General features: G+C 35.3%; 1 protein-coding gene and 1 pseudogene across 1 annotated transcript; one reads left to right on the top strand and one right to left on the bottom strand.

Annotated features, from left to right (window-relative positions):
- The first annotated feature begins 4,725 nt into the window (after positions 1 to 4,725).
- On the top strand, positions 4,726 to 6,250 carry LOC125224341 (phospholipase A(1) DAD1, chloroplastic pseudogene; annotated as a pseudogene).
- A 3,273-nt stretch (positions 6,251 to 9,523) lies between these two features.
- On the bottom strand, positions 9,524 to 18,438 carry VAD1 (GRAM domain family protein). Its single transcript, XM_048123804.2, has 18 exons — positions 18,089 to 18,438; positions 17,515 to 17,574; positions 16,991 to 17,041; positions 16,715 to 16,780; positions 16,090 to 16,185; positions 15,893 to 15,994; positions 14,922 to 15,022; positions 14,001 to 14,185; positions 13,781 to 13,821; positions 13,584 to 13,671; positions 12,861 to 12,947; positions 12,712 to 12,766; positions 11,705 to 11,771; positions 11,396 to 11,495; positions 10,721 to 10,782; positions 10,589 to 10,628; positions 10,136 to 10,425; positions 9,524 to 9,901 (listed from the first exon to the last, which is right to left on the bottom strand). The coding sequence occupies exons 1-18, from the start codon at positions 18,266 to 18,268 to the stop codon at positions 9,674 to 9,676; spliced, it is 1,899 nt and encodes a 632-aa protein (XP_047979761.1). The 5' UTR covers positions 18,269 to 18,438; the 3' UTR covers positions 9,524 to 9,673.
- Positions 18,439 to 19,742: the final 1,304 nt, after the last annotated feature.

Below are 19,742 nucleotides of genomic sequence, written 5' to 3' on the forward strand. Positions count from 1 at the left end.
CTCAATTGAAAGTGAACAGGTGAAGTGTATATTAGTACTAGTATTGTTCTTAGTTGGAAAAACAATTCACAAGAATATTGTAATTAGATTGCCTATTATTAAGTGAATGTATCATATTCTCCGAGGTATAATATGATATTGATCTCATAGGAATTACTTCACACTCTATATGAAAGCATTCAATTTGCATCTAAGTTTTTTTTTCCGATAAGCGATAGCATGATACTTGAATGACAATTCTATTTATTAAAATCTACTTTTAACTCAAGGCAGGAAGAAGCAATTTTTGTCGCATTATATTTGCTTATGCATTTATAAGATGTTTTTCAAACTTTTAAATATATAGGAAGCAAGTAATTCTAATTTTTTGCATAGTAGACTGGTCGTGAACGACGTTCACATAAGATAACTCAGTCGGTTCTTTGTAGTAGAGAAATAGTATTTCACAACCTAGATAGAGTAAGTTTTAGCTACCTGTCATGAAAGGTCGCAGTTTTAGTCCGCAAGTTCCTTACCTTAGGAAATTAACGACGCTAGTGGTCGCTGATAAGGCTTGATTTCTGCAACGGGCAGATGGACCTTCATCGACCGGGACGCCCAACGAGGGCTGACTTCAGCTCAGCGGACCGCTGAGATGGTCCAATACCTCTGGACTTCAATTTTGACCTTTTATGTCATTTTCTAAGGCTATTTTGTACATTTACCACAAAACAAGTCAAAATACCAAATAATACAAATATTACACTTAAAAACATGCAAAATCCATGTTTATTAACTTATCATACTTAACTATTTGCTTGTCCTCGAACAATACAAAAGAGAACGAAATAAGAAACATGGATGCTAGGGACTAGACTTCCTAGTTTACTCAGACGCATGGATAAATAAATTGAGCATAATAAACCTACAATCATATCAAGTAGGATTAATTAGTGCAGTTTCATTACTAACTCATTGATCACCTTGAAAATATGCACTCACAAGTGTTTTGAATTGTGTGTATCACTCACTCTGAAAGTGTATATGTAAATGTAATGATAAACTCTCAAATTATACATCATGCAAAATTTAATCATAAGGTTGCTCCATTTACTTGTAGTTAAGCATACAAAATTCAAAAAGTCTTTATTATTTATTGTTATTAAGCTATTTAGTAGGTGAAAAATATTTATATACAAACCAAAGCATAGATAGAGCTAACATCTATTTCTTCCTTTAGCTCCAATCAAGTCTTCTATAAGCACTCTACACTTTGTCTATTTTCCTTGATTTTCTTTTTCTCTTTTCATTTCTTGTTCTTTTTTAACTTTTCATATATTTTTCATATATCATCTTTCTTTACTTGGTACATTCTTTATTCAAACATGCTACTTCAAAAGATCAATGCTTAGAAATTACAAGAAGAGCATACCTACCTTGTGTTGGTTGACAATTGAACACAATAATAATTGGTATAATCCTAGAAACTTAAACAGGTGATGTGAATTAAAGTGCGAGTGTGTGAATTATGTGGAAAAAACAAAAATGAGAGAGACTGTAAGTTGGTGCTAAGGTTTCGAGGCGAAAGAATGAATGATGAAACAAACTTTTTTGAAGAATTTCACGACTGACTCGCCTCAATGGGCCGCTGACAGCAGTCTAATAGATCGCTGAAAGTGATATGCCTTCACTCGACGGGTCTAAGTTAAACTCAGTAGACCATTAGATTCCCCGATCCCCATTTTTTCTTATTTTTTTTTCAATTACGAAAATTAAAGGTAAGACAAAAGAAAATTAACTACTTAAAACACTACTGCTGCTATAGCTACCGAAATAAATTCAAAATCAAAACTCAAAAAGAAAATTAACAAAGCAAAAATTGAGACTAGCATGGGACACTATCATATATTTAAGGAAATGCAGAGTTTAACTTGCTTTATAGTATCGCGGAAACAATAAAACATGGTTTAATGTATGAAGACATTGAACCGCCAAGAGTATTGCATAAACACAAGAGTAAGCCCACTTGGATCAGCACCCTCCACTCCATCACACTTCATACACTACACCCACTACACCCACTTTACACACTAACACACATACACAACATATTTCACACATTTTAAGCATCCAGTTTATGGATTGTTTTTCAGTTTTTGAATTTTTTTTATGCGAATCGAAAAATTTAAATTTGCCAAAAGTTTAAACTAAACAAAATCGAATAATTGAAAAACGGAACCAAGCTTGAAATTTTAGTTTGTGAATAGCATATGTGCAGTGTGTGTGCTTTGTGTGTAGTGTGTTGAATATGTATATAGTTTGTGTGCAGTGTGTATTGAGTGTACACTGTGTATAGTGTGTATGCAATATGTGTATTTTTTGTATAGCGTATGTAGAGTGTACAGTGTCAGTGTGTATTTTGTGTGTATGATATACTACCTTCATTCCGCAGTAGTGGAGGTGCTTCTTTTCGGCACGTGTTTTAAGAAAAAATGTGTTAAGCAATGTTGGAAAAGAAAAAGGTAGAGAGATGAAGAGAGATTAAAATAAGAAAGAAAAATAAGTGATATGAAATGTGTTGACTTTTAGTAAAAATGGAGAAATGACTCCACTACTATGGAATGTACCAAAATAACAAAATGACTCCATTACTATGGAACAGAGAGAGTATGTATTTTGTGTAAAGTGTTTGTACGTGTGTGTACACAAATTCAATTTTATAGCAATCGCTCTTCACTTTACCAAATATAGGATTTGGAATTGTATTGAACTAATTTATTCAATAGAATTCCAAACAATTTAATTCTAATTTCGTGTACCAAAACGAAGCACAAAAAATTACTCTCTTCATTCCTGAAATTTTGTCACATTTTTTCATTTTCGTCCGTCCCACAAAATTTGTCACATTTCACTTTATACCATTTTTGGTAGTGGACCCCACATTCCACTAACTTATTTTCACTCACATTTTATTATAAAACTAATACTTTAAAAGTAGGATCCATATTCTATCAACTTTTTCAACCTACTTTCCATTATACTCTCTTCGTCCTCCATTAAAAGTTACACTTTGAATGTACAATAAAGGAGTTAGGAAGTGTAATGTTTAATACCTCTTTGACTTTTTGTGTCTAATAAATGCAGCTAGGTAATGACATTTTGTGTAATAAATGGAGTTAGGTAATGGCATTTTGTGTAAATTTTGCCAGAAATAAAGGTATTTTTGATAACCAAATATAGTAAGTAGGAAGTGTGACTCTTAATTGGGGACGGATCGAAATGGAAAAGTGTGACCCTTAATCGGGGACAGAGGATTTATTTCTTAAATCCCGTATCCGGTCAAACTGCGACATTATATATGTGGGTGACGGAGGGAGTAGTTGAGAAAAATGAATTTACTTGTTTATTTTGTTTCCGTTAAGAGTACAAAATATCAATATGTGACGAGTTTTAAAGAAATGCTTGAATGTGTAATACCTCTTTGACTTTGTGTGTAATAAATGTAGTTAGTAATGACATTTTGTGTAATAAATGGAGTTAGATAATGGCATTTTGTGTAAATTTTGCCAAAAATAAAGGTATTTTTGATATCCAAATATAGTACTTCATCCGTCCCTGAAAATTTATCACCTATTTCCTTTTTCGTCCGTCCCTAAAAATTTGTCACATTTCACTTTTACCATTTTTGATAGTGGACCCTACATTCCACTAACTCATTTACACCTCACATTTTATTATAAAATTAATATACAAAAGTAATGACCCACATGTCACCAACTTTTTCAACTTACTTTCTATTATACTCCCTCCGTCCCACTTAAAATGAAACATTTGGGAATCGGCACGAGATTTTATGCAGAGTTGTTTTGTGAGTTAATGAAGTGAGAGTAAAGTAAGAGAGATGAAAAAGTAGAGATAAAGTTATTTCCATTTTAGGAAACGTTTCATTTTTAATGGGACAACCAAAAAAGGAAAACATTTCATTTTAATGGGACAGAGGGAGTATTTCTTAAAACCCGTGCTGGGTCAAATGGTGACGAATTATTAGGGACAGAAGGAGTAAGTAGGAAGTGTGACTTAATTGGGGACGTACCGAAATGGAAAAGTGTCACTCTTCATCCGGGACGGAGGGAGTATTTTTTAAATCCCGTATCCGATCAAACTGTGACAATATATATGTGGGTGACGGAGGGAGTAGTTGAGAAAAATGAATGTACTCTCTCCGTTCCAAGATATTAGACCCTTTTCTTTTGAGTACATGAATTTAGGAGATGTTCTTTTATAGTGTAAGTGGAGTTGATAATAAAATAAATTTTTACCATAATTAGAAATGACTCAAGTATATTGGAACATCTAAAATGGTATATGAGTTTAATATTTTGGGACGGAGGGATTACTAGTTAATTTTGTTTACGTTGAGAGTACGAAATATCAATACGTGACGAGTATGAGGTGGACCATATGACTAATGATGGTAGGCTTTGAAAAAAAACTCACGTCAATTGCTAACTTAAAATTTGAATGACGCGTAAGCAGATCCCCGATCATAAAACGTTTTTCAACTCTCCATTTATTTTCAACTCAAATTTTGTAACAGTCCCCACATACCCATTAATAGGAAACTCATCCAACTAAACTATTTCCCCTTTTCCCGCAGCTTAAATCTCCTCTTTCCTCTCTCCTTCTTCTCTCCCCTTCCTTATAAATTAACTCTCACTTCATACGACAAAAACCAACAACCTTAAATCTCCCTTCTCTCTCTCTCTTCTGCTGACTAAATACTACTAGTATGAAACTTGGCTTTGGGATTTCGAGGCAATCCAATTTGAATGTGGCAACGATGAGCTCAAGCCACTCTCCATCACAATCACTGCCGCAGAAATGTAGTTTGAAGATAAAAAACGCTAATTCTTGGAATCCCAAAGGAAATATGTCGTTGAACTCAAACGAATCTCTCGTTTCTCGAGCCAAGAAAGTGAGAGACAAATGGATGGAGTTTCAAGGGATCAAGAACTGGGAAGGCTTGCTTGACCCCCTCGACGACGACCTCCGCCGCGAGATTCTCCGCTACGGCGAGTTCGTCGACGCCGCCTACAAATGCTTCGACTTCGACACCTCCTCCCCCGGCTACGCCACGTGTCAGTATCCCGAGACCGCCATGCTGGCGGGCTCCGGATATAGAGTCACCAGGAGCCTGCACGCCACGTGCGGGGTCCAGCTCCCCAGCTGGGCCGGGCAGCGGGCCCCTGACTGGGCCTCTGCCCAGTCCAGCTGGATTGGCTACGTCGCGGTCTGCGAGGACAAGGACGAAATCGCCAGGCTCGGCCGCCGCGACGTAGTCATCGCCTACCGAGGCACCGCCACGTGCCTCGAGTGGCTCGAGAATCTGCGCGTCAACCTCACTAGTCTCCCAGATGACATGGCGGGCGACAGGGACTCGATGGTGCAGAGCGGCTTCCTGAGCCTGTACACCTCGGGCACCTGCGCCCGAGAAAGCCTGCAGGCCTCGATACGGGATGAGGTCGAAAAAATCCTGCGAAAGTACGCGGACGAGCCGCTGAGCATCACCGTGACGGGGCACAGCCTCGGCGCGGCCCTGGCGACGCTAACGGCGCACGACGTGGCGGCGACGTTCAAGCACGCGCCCCTCGTGACGGTGGTGTCGTTCGGGGGGCCTAGGGTTGGGAACAAGAGCTTCAGGAGCCTCCTCGAAAAGAGTGGCACTAAAGTGCTGAGAATTGTCAACTCTGACGATCCCATCACTAAAGTGCCTGGCTTCGTCCTGAACGAGGACGAGGCCAGTGCGTCCCTAAACAGGGACGCACAAAAGGCGGCGGGAGTACTAAATTGGCTGCAGAAGCGCGTGGAGGAAACGCAGTGGGTGTACGCGGAGATCGGGAAGGAGCTGAGGCTGAGCAGCCGGGACTGCCCGGATTTGAGCAACGGGAGCGTCGCCACGTGTCATGATTTGAAGACGTATCTACATTTGGTGGATAATTTTGTGAGCTCGAATTGCCCACTAAGAGCAACGGCAAAGATGGTGCTAGAAAGAGCTCAATAGGAGAAGCAATGTGGATCAGTTTTTGAATGATTCATAATTAATTGTGTGGATATGTAATTAGGCATTCATCATTCTTTATGATGGGAGACAAAATATTTTGGCTCCCACAGCCCTATCTGATTAATCGAAGATGGAGGCTTTTTTTTTGAATTGAATGAAAATACATAGTTGGTAACCAAAGTTTTGCATGAAATGTCATTTTTTTGTTAATAGTTGGTACCCAGATTAACTCGATATAATTTGTGATCTGTGTAAAATATATTTTCAAAATGAAAATAAATGTCTTGACAACAATCTTGAAATTAATAGAGGTGAGAAATTAGCTATCTAGCTCAAAATTAGTCATGCAGTTATTTATAGTTTTGCATGAATTCCACGACTATACTATGGGGGATAAAGTAAAGCAAATACATTGAACTATAGCCAATAGGAGTAACAGCGACGGATGGAGGTGAGGTCGGGTGGGGTTGCGCGACCCGAAGGTAAGTCCATGCAGTCCATGCGTGCAGTTGTAAAATTTCATTGATCAGTCCGACTTACTACTATCTTATTTAGAGTATAAATACAATCATTTTGAGCATTTTTTATTTTGCACTTGATATTTGTATTTCAGATACACTGGCTTTCGATTTATTTGATTTTTATCACAGTAAAATTTGGTTAAAGAATTTAAACAAGGTGGACTTAAAATGATGTTGGTTTGATTTTGTATTATTTAAAAAATATTCTCCCGGATGAAATGCATTGTATTATACTCTGCCAGTTAGTGAATGATTATTACTTTAAGGAATAGGCCTCACGTCACATTAATTATATCTCACTCACATTTTATTAATCCTATAAGATTAATATATAAGAGTGTGATTCACTTTATGTTAACTTATTCCACCCACTTTTCATTACATTTCTTAAACCCGAGACAAGTCCAAATGAACTTATTATTGGTGGACGGGAGGAATAGTACTATATAGAATACATAAAAAAAAAAATATACTCCATCCGTCCTGAAAAGTATGAACTCTTTCATTTTTAGCCTGTCACTAAGTATGAACATTTTAATTTTGGATCTCTTTTCTCTCTAATAAAGTGAGACTCATTCTCCATAAACAATACTTTAAAAATTTTATATCTCTCTTTTATTTTAGTAATTATGTATTAAAATCTGTATCAAACTAAATGTTTATACTTTTTTGGATTGAGTATACTATGCAATATGTAGAATAATATGTGAAAAAACGCCGATGTTAATGCTTCAATATTCTCATATCATTGAAATCAAAATTTGAGATCCTGATAGGATATAGTTTGGGTTTGGGACTTTGGGTTTGGGAATTGGGATCGGGTGTATTGTGCATTGTGTTCTGACGGTTAAAACACACGTGCATTGAAATGATATTATATCTTATCACATGGAATCACTACTTCAATTGACGTGTACATCATTAAATATTAGTAACACGTGATTCTCACGCACTTCACGTTCAATATGTGAATTATTTAAAAAGCGCTTTTGATTGCAGTTTCTCAGATCCTCTCATTCCATCCTCACAGACTCACAGTCATAGCCTCATAGGCCTCTCAATCTCTCGTTACTGTGTACAGAATTTTATGAGTTACTATTTGATATTCATTGGTATCCACTAAATTAATGTTTATTTTTTATTAATAAATATATTAATTAATTCTCCTCTATTGTTTTATTAATATGCATAAAAATGTGTATCCTCTACTACTAAAATTATTTTTCATGAACAAAGCGAGTAGATTTGAATAGAATGGTTGGTACTAGTATCTAAGTAGGATAAGATGTGTGGTAAATGTAATGAGTGTGCGAACCCTATTTTTACTAATGAAAAGTCATGAATAGATCGTACCGAAAGTTATAATTGATTTTTTGTGTATGGAAAGAATATTAATTACTTTGATATACTATAAGATAATGTGCTTTTCATATCTAAACTTTTATAGATATTTGAGGCTTTTCAGCCATAAGTGATTGAGGCTTTTCAGCCATAAGTGATGTATGGAATCATGAGTTTTACGAATAATGGCAAAATCAACTTAAATCAGTTTCCAAGTAGTTGAAATGTCACATCTTGAACTCTACAAGGCAAAAACTTGTGCATAGATTTATTGTTTTTATATGTATATAAAATAAGTACTGGTACTATTTTTATAAAACTTAGTACTCCATCCCGTAACTGAGTCGTATTCTTTTTTGGATTGTCCCATTGTAGCTGAGTCATTTCCATTTTCGGCAAAAAGTACTTTACTCTCTCTTCATCTTTCTACCTTTTTTCTTTCTGAATTTATTCTTCCTTTACTTAACTCATTTAAAACAATTTTTCTTAAAATATGTGCCGAAAAGAAATGCCTCTACTACAGAGGGACGGAGGGGTACTTTTTTTATAATGAATAAAAGTGATTGTTTTTATTATGAACAAAAGTTATAATGTGTCAACAAATGATACTTATAACTAAAAGTGATTGTTACAAAAGCGGTTGATATTCTTATAAATGAAATACTCTCTCCGTCTCTAGTAATTATGAATATACTTTTGGTGGAGCATGAGTTATAATGCAAAATAGGTAAAATAAGAGTGATGAAGAGAAATATAGTAGAAATAGTGTTAATGTATATAGAGTCCATATCTTTATTACTAGTACGATATTTAATTAGATTGTAATGATAAATATTGTAAATAAAATAATGTGTAAAGATAAGATGTTAGTCAAATATTTCTAATTAGAAAGTTTATAATTTTGCAACTAACAAAAATAGTTTAGAATGGAAAGGGTACTAGTGTTTATATACATCAAATCGGAGCTTGTCATGGTTTTGTCTTCACATGAAACTATCCTCCGAATATTTACAGTTAATCAACTAACTCATCTTTAATTAGCATCGTGTAGGGATGTGATTTGTGAAATATCATTATCTGTTTTTTATTCTACCGCATTTGAATTTTTTTAGATCAAGATTCAAATTCGATTATCCATTGCTACTTTTTCTCCAACAAGAAAAACTTTATTTGCTTTATGAATTGATTCATTTTTTTTTTTGCCAAAAACTAATGTAACCTTTAAAATTAAAGGTCAGAGTGATTTTGGCCCAGTTAACAACTTACTAGTACTACTGACTAGGGATTTTTAAAAATTTCAATTAGTAGTAAAATGAAGAAAAAATAAAGAGTTGATTTTTGCTAAAAATAGACGTTTTAAAAAAGAAATACTATGAATCATTGCATAAAAGAGTATCAAATGCCCCATATTTAAACACAGCCATGTTTGGTAGGTGTGATAACTCATTTAGGGATGAAAATTTATGAAAAAAAATTATTTTTGTTCATAAATTTTCATCCCTAGATGAGTTATCACCCTTACTAAACTAATTATATACAGACATAAACATTATTTTTATATGTTTACAAAAATCAAAATAATTTTCAAATTTCTAAAATTAGGACTTCAGCCCCGAAACGCTAAACCATCAATTGCACCATCACATATAGACATAGTCATAAAAAATACAGAAATCCTTCTTTACAGATGTACAATTAAACTCGGTTAGACAAGAGAAGCTTTAACCTAAAATAAAAGAATGCCACAGCATGTATACAAAACACCTTTATCTCAGTTCCTGAACAGCTCTAATTCTCTCAATTTTTCTTTTAGTTGAGCATGCTCATCTTGCATCTTCTCCAGCAAAGTCTCCACTAAATGCATCTCCTCCTTCAGATACTTGATTTGCCTACCAACTGAGGCGACTGCGTCCCCTCTATTTCCCATGCCGTTCGTGCAGCTTGCCTGAGGGATCACATGGATCCGCTGGGGTCTACTTAGTAAGACGAGGATGCTTAGCTGTAGAAATCAAACAAACAAAGGCTCAATGCAGTTGCATAATCTGTTACTCCTAATATGGAGCACAGTGATCTCTCGAGCGATCCCAGGAGATCACTTTCTGGCATAAATAAAGAAGATTCTAATTTGCCGATTATATGCTAGTTACTCAATGGTTCTCCTATCCTAGCTGCCAAAATTAAAATGACATGCAAGGTAGAAAATTTCAACCATGTAATCAGTTGGAAAGTTTACCTGCATTAAAACAAGAATTACAGCAATAGTAACGACCAGAAGCAGGGATGGAGTGCTCATATGTTTTATCGATGTACAGAAGTTGGCAAAGGTATCTCTAAACAGAGATCCAGTCAATGCCGGGCTGGCATTTCCTTGTGGAATATAAGTGACTTGTTGGTTCATATCAGCCACATCAGGTAAGGTAGTTGGTATTCCCGGATCACTTGCCTTTGCTTCCAGGTGTTGCAGACTGTTTGCTTGGTTTTCTGGCTGAACTATATTTGTATTCATGTTGGAAGCAGAAACCCCTATGAATTAGATGAGATTTGCAGAATCAAATAGCTAGTACCAACCAGGTTTTTTGTGATAGAATGAGATAAATAGACGAAGTTAACAAAAATAATCCATAACAAAATAAGAACTTATATAATTAGTATTTCCATGTCCGGCACATATGAACAGCAGAAATACCTCCTTTCTCCAAGTTCTTCTGCTTCAACACCTCATGTGCCTGAATTATCAGTCTATTAGATCAACTGCGCCAGATGTATTCAAGGAAAAAGGCAAAATAGAAAAATTGTTGGTTCAAGAATGGGAAGATACCAAGTCTATCCAAATTGCATAAGCTTCTCGGCACTCTTCCACTGTAGACTGTACTATTTTGCCTGCAAATTAGCACCCAATCAGCAATCAAACCAATATTTCTGTGAAGCTCTTTCACTTATTTACTGCAAATCCTCAAAGTCCAAAAACACACACTAGTCTGAGAAAAGAAGGAACAGAGCCAACTAGGTCGGGCCGCTAAAAAGTAAGTATGCAGACAGAACGCCAGGTGGCCAGGGCGGATAAAAGAAGTTATGCATCCGTACAGAGTGAAGATATGACTTTAATGGATTGCTATCCCTGATATTATTTCCTTCAGTTACAGACATAAAGTATATGAAAAGATTTCTTATGTATTATTGTATTTGATGGGTGCCTTAGGAATCTAAAGTATCAATAGTATCCTCTTGCACAGCATCTAACGATAGCATCTATCTAGCCTAGGGAGCAACAGAAACTTAACAGTTCAGATCATGTGATACTGTATCATACTTTTATATTTGCAATATAATATCATTCATTCCACGAACAGTTTTCTGGACCCAATGTATCATGTAAAGTTATATGTGTAAAGATAATAGTCTGTGTCATGTATTGTTATATATGTAAAGATAATATTCTTTCTTCTTCATGGGCAAGAATTTTTCCATAGAATGTATATGTTTGAAGGCAAACCTTTCCACATCGTTTTCTTTGAAAAGGCGACATTGGTGTAAACCCTCAAAGTGCAGGAAGGCGTTGAATCATTTCCCACTTGCTCGACATCCCAGCGTCCCTTATAAGGACAATCAATAAAACAGAATAAGATCCCTCTCTCTAGTAATTAAGAAGGGATAAAAAAAATCAATGATGAAGGTGACCAGGATGACATAGAGGAGGGAAGATAGAGCAACAAGGATGACTAGAAAAATAAATCAGGTATGCTCCTAACAGAATCAATCACAACTAGCTTTAAGTGTCTCAGCAGTATGTAAGAAATCAAACCTCAACAGCAAAGTAGTCGCCGTATGGAACATCACTAATATTTTGAGAAGTATCAATGATCAAATGGCTGCAATAAAGTTGAGATGGTAAGGAAGATAATAAATTTCAACCAGCAGACAAATATTATGCAACCACCACCGAAATCTTATAGAATAGAATGGAAAATCTCACTGCTTGCTTTGACCAAAACGTATCAATCAACGTCATTTGAGCTCATACATTTCAGTAAATATATTACTATGGTTAATAGGTAGCCTAGGTTTTTGACCGACTAAAAAAGGAACAATCATTATACCATGTATAATAACATGCTATAACTACCCTTTCGCGGTTTTCAGATTGACGAACATGAATTCACCCCTCAACAAAAAACAACACATGAACTTGCAAAGAAATAAATTTGAAAGGGTCATATGGACTATTTTATACATAGGGACAACCTACTAGTTTACCCTATATTATGGCAGTAAATCACACCAGAACGATAATATATTAAGCATATAAAGTAGCACTGCTCAATATCTTTTATCAGATATTATGAAGATGAAAAAATTACAAAATAATTCTTCTGACAGCTAATATCCTCCACAAATTTGACTAGATCAATATCTAAGAATGAAAATGTTCATTTGCTAACCTTGTCATCTGAGCATTCCCCATTTGCTAAGCTATGACCGGGGAAAAACATCGTTTCCAATCAATTTATCATATAGCAACTAGCAAGAGATATCCGCAAAATATCCTATTTTGTTGTTGACAGTCCAAGAAAACCTCATGCTTAACTCGGTTAATGCCAAAGGACTCAGCATAATATTTTGCTATATGTAGGGGAGAGTTGAAAAAAAATCCCTAAATATTGTAAAAATTATAACTCATGTGTAGTCATTCAATCATAAAGATCTATAATAAATGTACTTCTACTTATTTTCTATAACACATCTTCACAAGTAGTAATAACAATCACCACAACAAAGTAATACTGGAGTATATATAATAATGAAACTTGCCAGTTCCTATAAACTCTATATTTCTGAACCTCTTGACAGCTACCGAATCTTGCACCTGACATGCATGAACGTTAGAGAATAAGCTCCCAAGCATCACTTAAGGCAGGAAACAACATTTCTGACATGAACATGACTTGAACAAGGCATACCAAAATAAATTTTAATTGGATGCTGAAATGATACATCACGAGTATGCCCAAATTTTTCATGAGGTTGCCATGATGAACACTTGAAATCTGTCAGGGAAACAGTAAATAACGTCAAGCACAGTGGTTAAATAACATATAAATATGACATATATTAACCCCGATGTTTGCCATTATAGAAAATACTCCCTCCGTCCAGGATTAAGTGTCTCATTTACTTTTGACTACTTGGTAATGGACTCCACATTCCACTAACTCATTCTACTCACATTTTATTTTAAAACTAATATACACTCCACTAACTATTTCTACCCACTTTCCATTACATTTCTTAAAACACGTGCCAAGTGAACTTAGGACATTTGATCGTGGACGGAGGGAGTAACCAAGTTATGCATTTGAATGAAAAATGTACTCTTGCATTAGTGCAAATGCCACCTTAAGATTTTATTTTGTCTACAAATTCCCTAACTGTTTGCAATTTTATAAGTAGAAACAAAGACAAATAGGCATTTGAAATTTTAAAATTTTAGAATTTTTCTTAAAACATTCCTTAAACAGGTCTTTACTCAATCACTGTTAGAATTTCACAAACATTGTGGAGATTTTCTGTATACAGAATATAACTCAAGATTAGTTTGTAATAAACCCCATAAAAGATCACCAGTAACAAAGGACAAGACACTATAAGGATATAACAAGCCATCAAATGCCTTCACACATCACCTTTATCACCACACTTCGCATGAAACGACTCATGGAAATTAACACTATCATCAGAGAAGAATATATTAAAGAACTCCTCTGCTCGTACCTGCATCAAAATAAAAGGAAGCTCAATAATTGGATGAAGCTTGCTCATGACCAATCCAGTCATAAGATGACATCCTAAATCAACATTACATATGAATTAGTTGTACTACCGGAAACTTTGACTCTGCAACCCTGGTGTAGCCTTCAGGAACTGCATCACGTAAACCCAAAATCAGGATAAAGGTTTGAAGATGCAGTGGAAATTGAAGAAAGAACATTCTCCGATCAATATGTTCACACATGAATAATCTAGAAACCTGGTACAACATACAACCTCTAAGAACTAACTCACAACATACGGAAGCCCAAGTTGGTATTATATTGGCTAACCTCCAGGAGCATCAGTAGGCTCAGGTTCCCATGTAAAAGATTTTTCTGATGAAGAACACTCGGTAACAGGAGCAGGCAGTGCATTTGGTTCTTCCTTAACTTCTATGACTGAAGATGTTGGGATAATTTCAGGCTCACCATCGGCTAAATGTTTGGATTCCTCCGATATGAGGTGATTGTTATCACTGTGCACAGAGCAACACCCTTTCTTATTTAAATGAAATTTTGACGCGCTACATTCCCAGGGTATCATTCTTACCTCAAAAGGTACTAAACTCCTAGCAGTCCAGTTGGAAACTCAAATGAAAAATAGGTATTGCTACATGATAATGTGTTTACTGCTGACCAAAAACTATATCGAGAGGTACTTATGATTATTAGTAGGAGAGAACCTTAAGCTGCTAAGCAAGAAAAAAACAAGAGTACGCGCCTTAGGCATACATATATTTGTATCTGCTGACAAAGCAAGAAGAGTCGTTGATCAAATCTGTGGACATTCTTATGAGCAAACCCTTTAAATTAAGGCTCATGTCAACTGTCAATTACCCCAATTTATTAAGAAACCATAGAGTATATAATTTCCAAGGCTTTATCAACATATTGTGAAATTAAAATTTCATGTAAATAGGAGTCTATACTTTCAGTCTTTCATCTCTTTGTAAATGGACTTATGAAACTCATAAACCCTAACATCAAAATATCAGTTGCTTCAAATTTCTCTGTCTCTGCTAAAGAGGATGGTCTAATTTCACCTTTTTCCACAATAGCAGTATTTTCTGTTATTTGTTTGTTACACATGTTGGCCATTTAGAGACAGATCCCAGGTATCATAAATTCAATGAAAATCACAGTGTTACAGCAAAACTGGCTCTAAAACCACTTCACTAGCCTCACTAAATTTCAGAACCATATTATAGTTACCTTCCAATGATATCTGACTCATCCAATGATTGTCTGGTGCTAATAGATTTTTCAGCTATATAGCTTCCGTTTTCCTGGCTTGATGCATCAAGCTTTGGCTCCTAAGTTAGACAAGAACAAGATAATACAATACAGTGAGGCCAAGAGAAAATAATCACCCAAATATGTGCAGCTATGAGCAATATTAACCCACAAGATTTTATGCCAACACAAGCTTCATTGAGATGACAAACTTGTAAAGTTAACAAGCACAATAAAAATCTAACAAACGATTCATGACAATAAAGTATTCCCTCCATCCCCCAAGAATATGCACTCTTTCTTTTTTAGTCCGTCCCACAAGACCACAAGAATATGTACTTTCTAATTTTGGAAAGTCTTTTCTCTCTAATGAGGTGGGACCCATTCTCCACTAACAATACTTTAATTACTTTTTCTCTCTACATCTCTCTTACTTTACCAATTTTACATTAAAATCCGTGCTGAACCCAAAGTGCATATTCTTTGGGGACGGAGGGAGTATGATTTTATGCCAACATCTACCTTTTTTAATTTTCATCATACCTATCAACACACACACACGTATGTGTATATACGTACGTACAGAGAACAAGAAACAGCTCCAACTTCATAATATGATGATAACAATAGAACAGTGACAAGAAGACATCAAAAGCTTATATCCCCTCATTCACAAGACTAGATCTCATGGTTCCAGAAATAACAGATATTACTAAGACTGTGAAATACGTAGCATCAAGTCAAGCTAATGCTAAGCTCTATGCCAAACCACTAATTCAGTTCCAGAAAATGACATCAAGTTGATAAAAACAAATCGAAGAAAAAGTAAAAGGGCAAATGCATGAGAAACTTGGAAGACAAATACTGAAAAGATATGATGCAACTTAAACAAACTAGTAGTCCATGTTTGGAAACAGAGCACAAGTTTAATCATGAACACGTTTAGTAACCTGTTGATCTGTAATTTCCTTAGATCCACCACCATGGTGCACCCAACCTTCATTGATAAGCTTATATGCTTCGTCACGGAATAACAAAGAGGTAAAGAAGTACTGCATGAAAAGAAAAACATATATAACATACCCTAAATTATATGTGAAAATAATGTTCTGTTGAACAACAAAGCTGTACGCAAATAGACTGATACCTTCTTGCCACCAGCTATTATTTCTATAGCAGTTGGAAAAACAGCTACCGCATTTGCTCTTCGTATTGATGTGATTTCAGTAAATGGAATAATTTTCTGAAATTTCAAGTCAATTAAAGTTTAAACATTCAAAATAAAAATAAGTATAAGTACCATTTGTGCATAGCATAGTGAATTTAGCAGCCTCGAGCAGTTGAGTATCACATTTTTCTTTGAGGCATCACCAATGACCATAAACATATCAATATACATAACTATGTATTCCTTAATAGACAGGAACAAGTCAAAAATCTGTGTTCCTTTATTGAGTATATTTGTTCCAGAAAGAAGAGGAATCAGGAATGCATCAAGAACTACAACATGGAATATATGATACTACTATTTCTAAATTATTGAAATAACACTGTATGAATCAGTATAGCCACAATATATACACTACTCAAACTTGGATAAAAGTTTCAGGAAGAAAGTAAATTATAAATTCATCATGGTCATTGAACATATGATACTATTCCAGATTATCGAAAAAAAACAGCATGAATCAGTATAGCCACAATATAGATAGTACCCAAACTTATATTTAAGAAGTTAAAGAAGAAAGAAAATCACAAACTCTAGAACAGACCTTTGTCTCAAATCCAAACAGATTGGAATAGAAGCAGATATAGTGACCGAAAAGGTACATATGACCCTGCAAGGAGAAAAATTAAATCTATTAGTGAAGTGGAATATCAGTTGGCTTTAAACCTTGTGAAATAACAAATAAATAAAGGTTGGTTCAAATCCATGGTAGAACAGACACTGAATATTATCTATTTAGAATATAGAATTCATGCAGCATGAAATCAAGATTGAAATTTAAAATGATAAACAAGAAATAGAACAGAGCAGTATAAGTTACCTGAAGAAGAAAATTCTCTTGCAAGGCACAGTTAAAATCTTGGATGAGAACCTGAAAGGTTTCAGGAAAATGAAGTAAATGATGTACAAAGTCTAATACATACGAATTCAACCATCTACCATGACCAAAAACATTTATTTGAAAATTGAAAAGCAAACTGGCAGTGCCTGATCCGTGTCTACCTTTAACAAAATAAACTCAATCGCTCATCATAACAGGAAATACTCATCAAATTAATGAAAAAATGATTTAGATAATTAGGAAGCATGCCACAAAAAAGTTATAAGGAACAGAACAGTTACAGGTAACACTGATTAGTTAGATAAGAAATGCTGAAATATTGCACTGCTAGAAATAATAATCATAAGCAATGCAAACATAGAGGTGTACTATTTCGTGAAGTTATACAGCTCATATGTTGTTTCCCATCGTCTCTCATCTCACGCATCCAAGTAAGACCAAACATATACAATTCCTCCAAATTTGTCAAACAGACTCAATAATAAAACAATATAGTTAGTTACTTCATCAGGTGGAAGACGAAACAGCTGCCGATACTCTTCTAGTCTCGTAGGCGGTTGACCCTGTAAGAAAACATAATAGTTACCCATCAGCTAATCAACTCAATTCATAATAACTGGGGACAGTACACGAGTCACATTTGTCTCCATCAATGAGAAAATGATAGCGGAGGCAGGATGAGCTAATAGTCTGAAAACTCAATATGACCCCCTCCTGTTTTTACTAGTAGAACTCTTTTATCCCCATTCATCGTCAATTAATCACATCCCAACCAGTTAAAACCATCCAATGCAAGTATAGTCGGCAAATACAATCGTCTCTAAAGTAGCTGTACACAACGAATTTATCCACGAAAAATGGAAATGTGTTTTAAAGCGATTACGCTCCAATAAAATCAAATTGGAGATACTCGAATTTTCTCCCAAACAATCAATGTCTTAATATCAATTCCAAAGCAATAAGCACACTTGCCCTATCTTCCACCGCAAGCAATTTCACATAGCATAAGTTCAATTACGATTGAATTTTTCACTTCAAAAAAAAAAAAAAAAAAACAATTGAAATTCGACAATTTACCTGAAGATCGAGCTGCCTGGAAGGACTGGGAGTGGAGGAGGACGAGCGATCAGGTGCTTCCGGCGAGGGCGGAACGGATGGAGACTCGCCGGAAAACTGTTGGGAAGGATTGCGAGTGATTGAGGGGGCGGGGGTTGGGGTGGGGTCCACCATCTTCTCCGACATCATAGCCGCCATCATAGCCGTCTCCGGTGGTAGCGTGCGCGGCGGTCGACGACGGAGAATCTAAGGGCGTTTGGTGGTGTCTGCGTCGAAAACGGTTAGTGAGAGTGTCGGTTGCTTAAGCTTTTTGATCGCTTTTTTTTTGGTGAGTTTTGGAATTTGCTCATTAGCCAAGTCGTTTTTTTGACAGCGAAGTCTTACTTGCGTTGTTGACTCTTTTTCACACTATAATTCCTTTTCTGTTTTTCTTATTTAACGGATTGGTTATACCGAGCAACTTTGCTGAACCAGAAATTAGTTTCGATTCAAAACCGTCGATTTTTTTTGTCCCAGCCGGGAATCGGACTATTTTATGCAGAAAAGCAGGTATGCCGTTTTCGAAACTGTAATTGTTCTGCCTTTTTTACGGTTCTAGTTTGACCTATTGGTTGCGGTTCGAATTCAAAATCACTGACTTTTGGTTGTTTTTGGGTTGAACTGATGATTTTTTTTTTTAGTAAAGAATAACGGATGATTTTGATTTAACCATGTATCATAAAAAATTTTAGATTTGTAACATGTGTTAGTTCTTGTTACTTATAATTATACTGACATTATCTCAAAAAATAATTGTGTTTGTAGACACAAAGTAGGAGTTCACAACTATAGTAGACTCGATAGGTAGAAGCAAATAAGTGTATCAAATTCAAAACTCTATAAATGAAACATAACTATTAATCAGCCATATTGTGATCGGTTATGATTTTATATTTTCATGATTCACGATTAAACATGTAATTGTAATTGGGTAGAATTTAGAAATACCAAATGATAATATATTTGGTCTACTATTTTGTTTCTAAAATAATACTACTCCCTTTGTTCCCTCATAGTTGAGGCAGAACTTTTCGGCACGGAGTTTAAGAAATGAATGTTGGGTGTGTTAAATAAATAGATAAAAAAATAAGAAAGAGAAAAAAGGTAGAGAGAATAAAGTAAAAAGTGAATAAAGTGGAGAGAATAAAGTATGAGAGCGTAAAATAAGAAAAAGGAAAAAAATTACTATATATGGAAATGACTCAACTATGAGGGAACTTCCCAAAATGGAAAAATAACTTAACTACGAAAGAATGGAGGGAGTTCTATCTATAAAGACTAATTATTCTGGAGAGACTAATATAGTTAGATGCATCAATAACACCAAATGAAAACCTTGTACAGTATAAAAATGATTAATGACCCAACCAATGCCCAATATCCCTAAAATAAATCTACAACCTCATAATTAAAATCAACCCCTCATTTATTAGTGGATGTATAAGTTATACAGTAATAAATTAATAATAGCCTCACAACTAAGGCACTAAATTAGTGGGCCATGACCCCATGGTGCTGATTCCAAACACCAACCCCTAAAACATTGCAAAAGCTTCAAGTTGTCATATTATTATACAATATGATTTCATTTCTTGTTGGTCGATTAGTTATATATTGGTATTGCCAAATCATTATA

The sequence above is a fragment of the Salvia hispanica genome, chromosome 1 (assembly GCF_029641045.1).
Source record: "Salvia hispanica isolate PSC_SH4W2 chromosome 1, Shi_PSC_v1, whole genome shotgun sequence".
Taxonomy (NCBI): domain Eukaryota; kingdom Viridiplantae; phylum Streptophyta; class Magnoliopsida; order Lamiales; family Lamiaceae; genus Salvia; species Salvia hispanica.

Bases quoted from the DNA above. Each gene is read 5' to 3' on its own strand.
- VAD1 (XM_048123804.2), bottom strand. From the start codon at position 18,268: ATGATGGCGGCTATGATGTCGGAGAAGATGGTGGACCCCACCCCAACC. The intron at 15,023-15,892 runs GTTACTAAACGT...TGTCTAACTTAG, and splicing joins AGGAAATTACAGATCAACAG to GAGCCAAAGCTTGATGCATC. The intron at 10,426-10,588 runs GTATTTCTGCTG...TCTAATTCATAG, and splicing joins GAAGAACTTGGAGAAAGGAG to GGGTTTCTGCTTCCAACATG.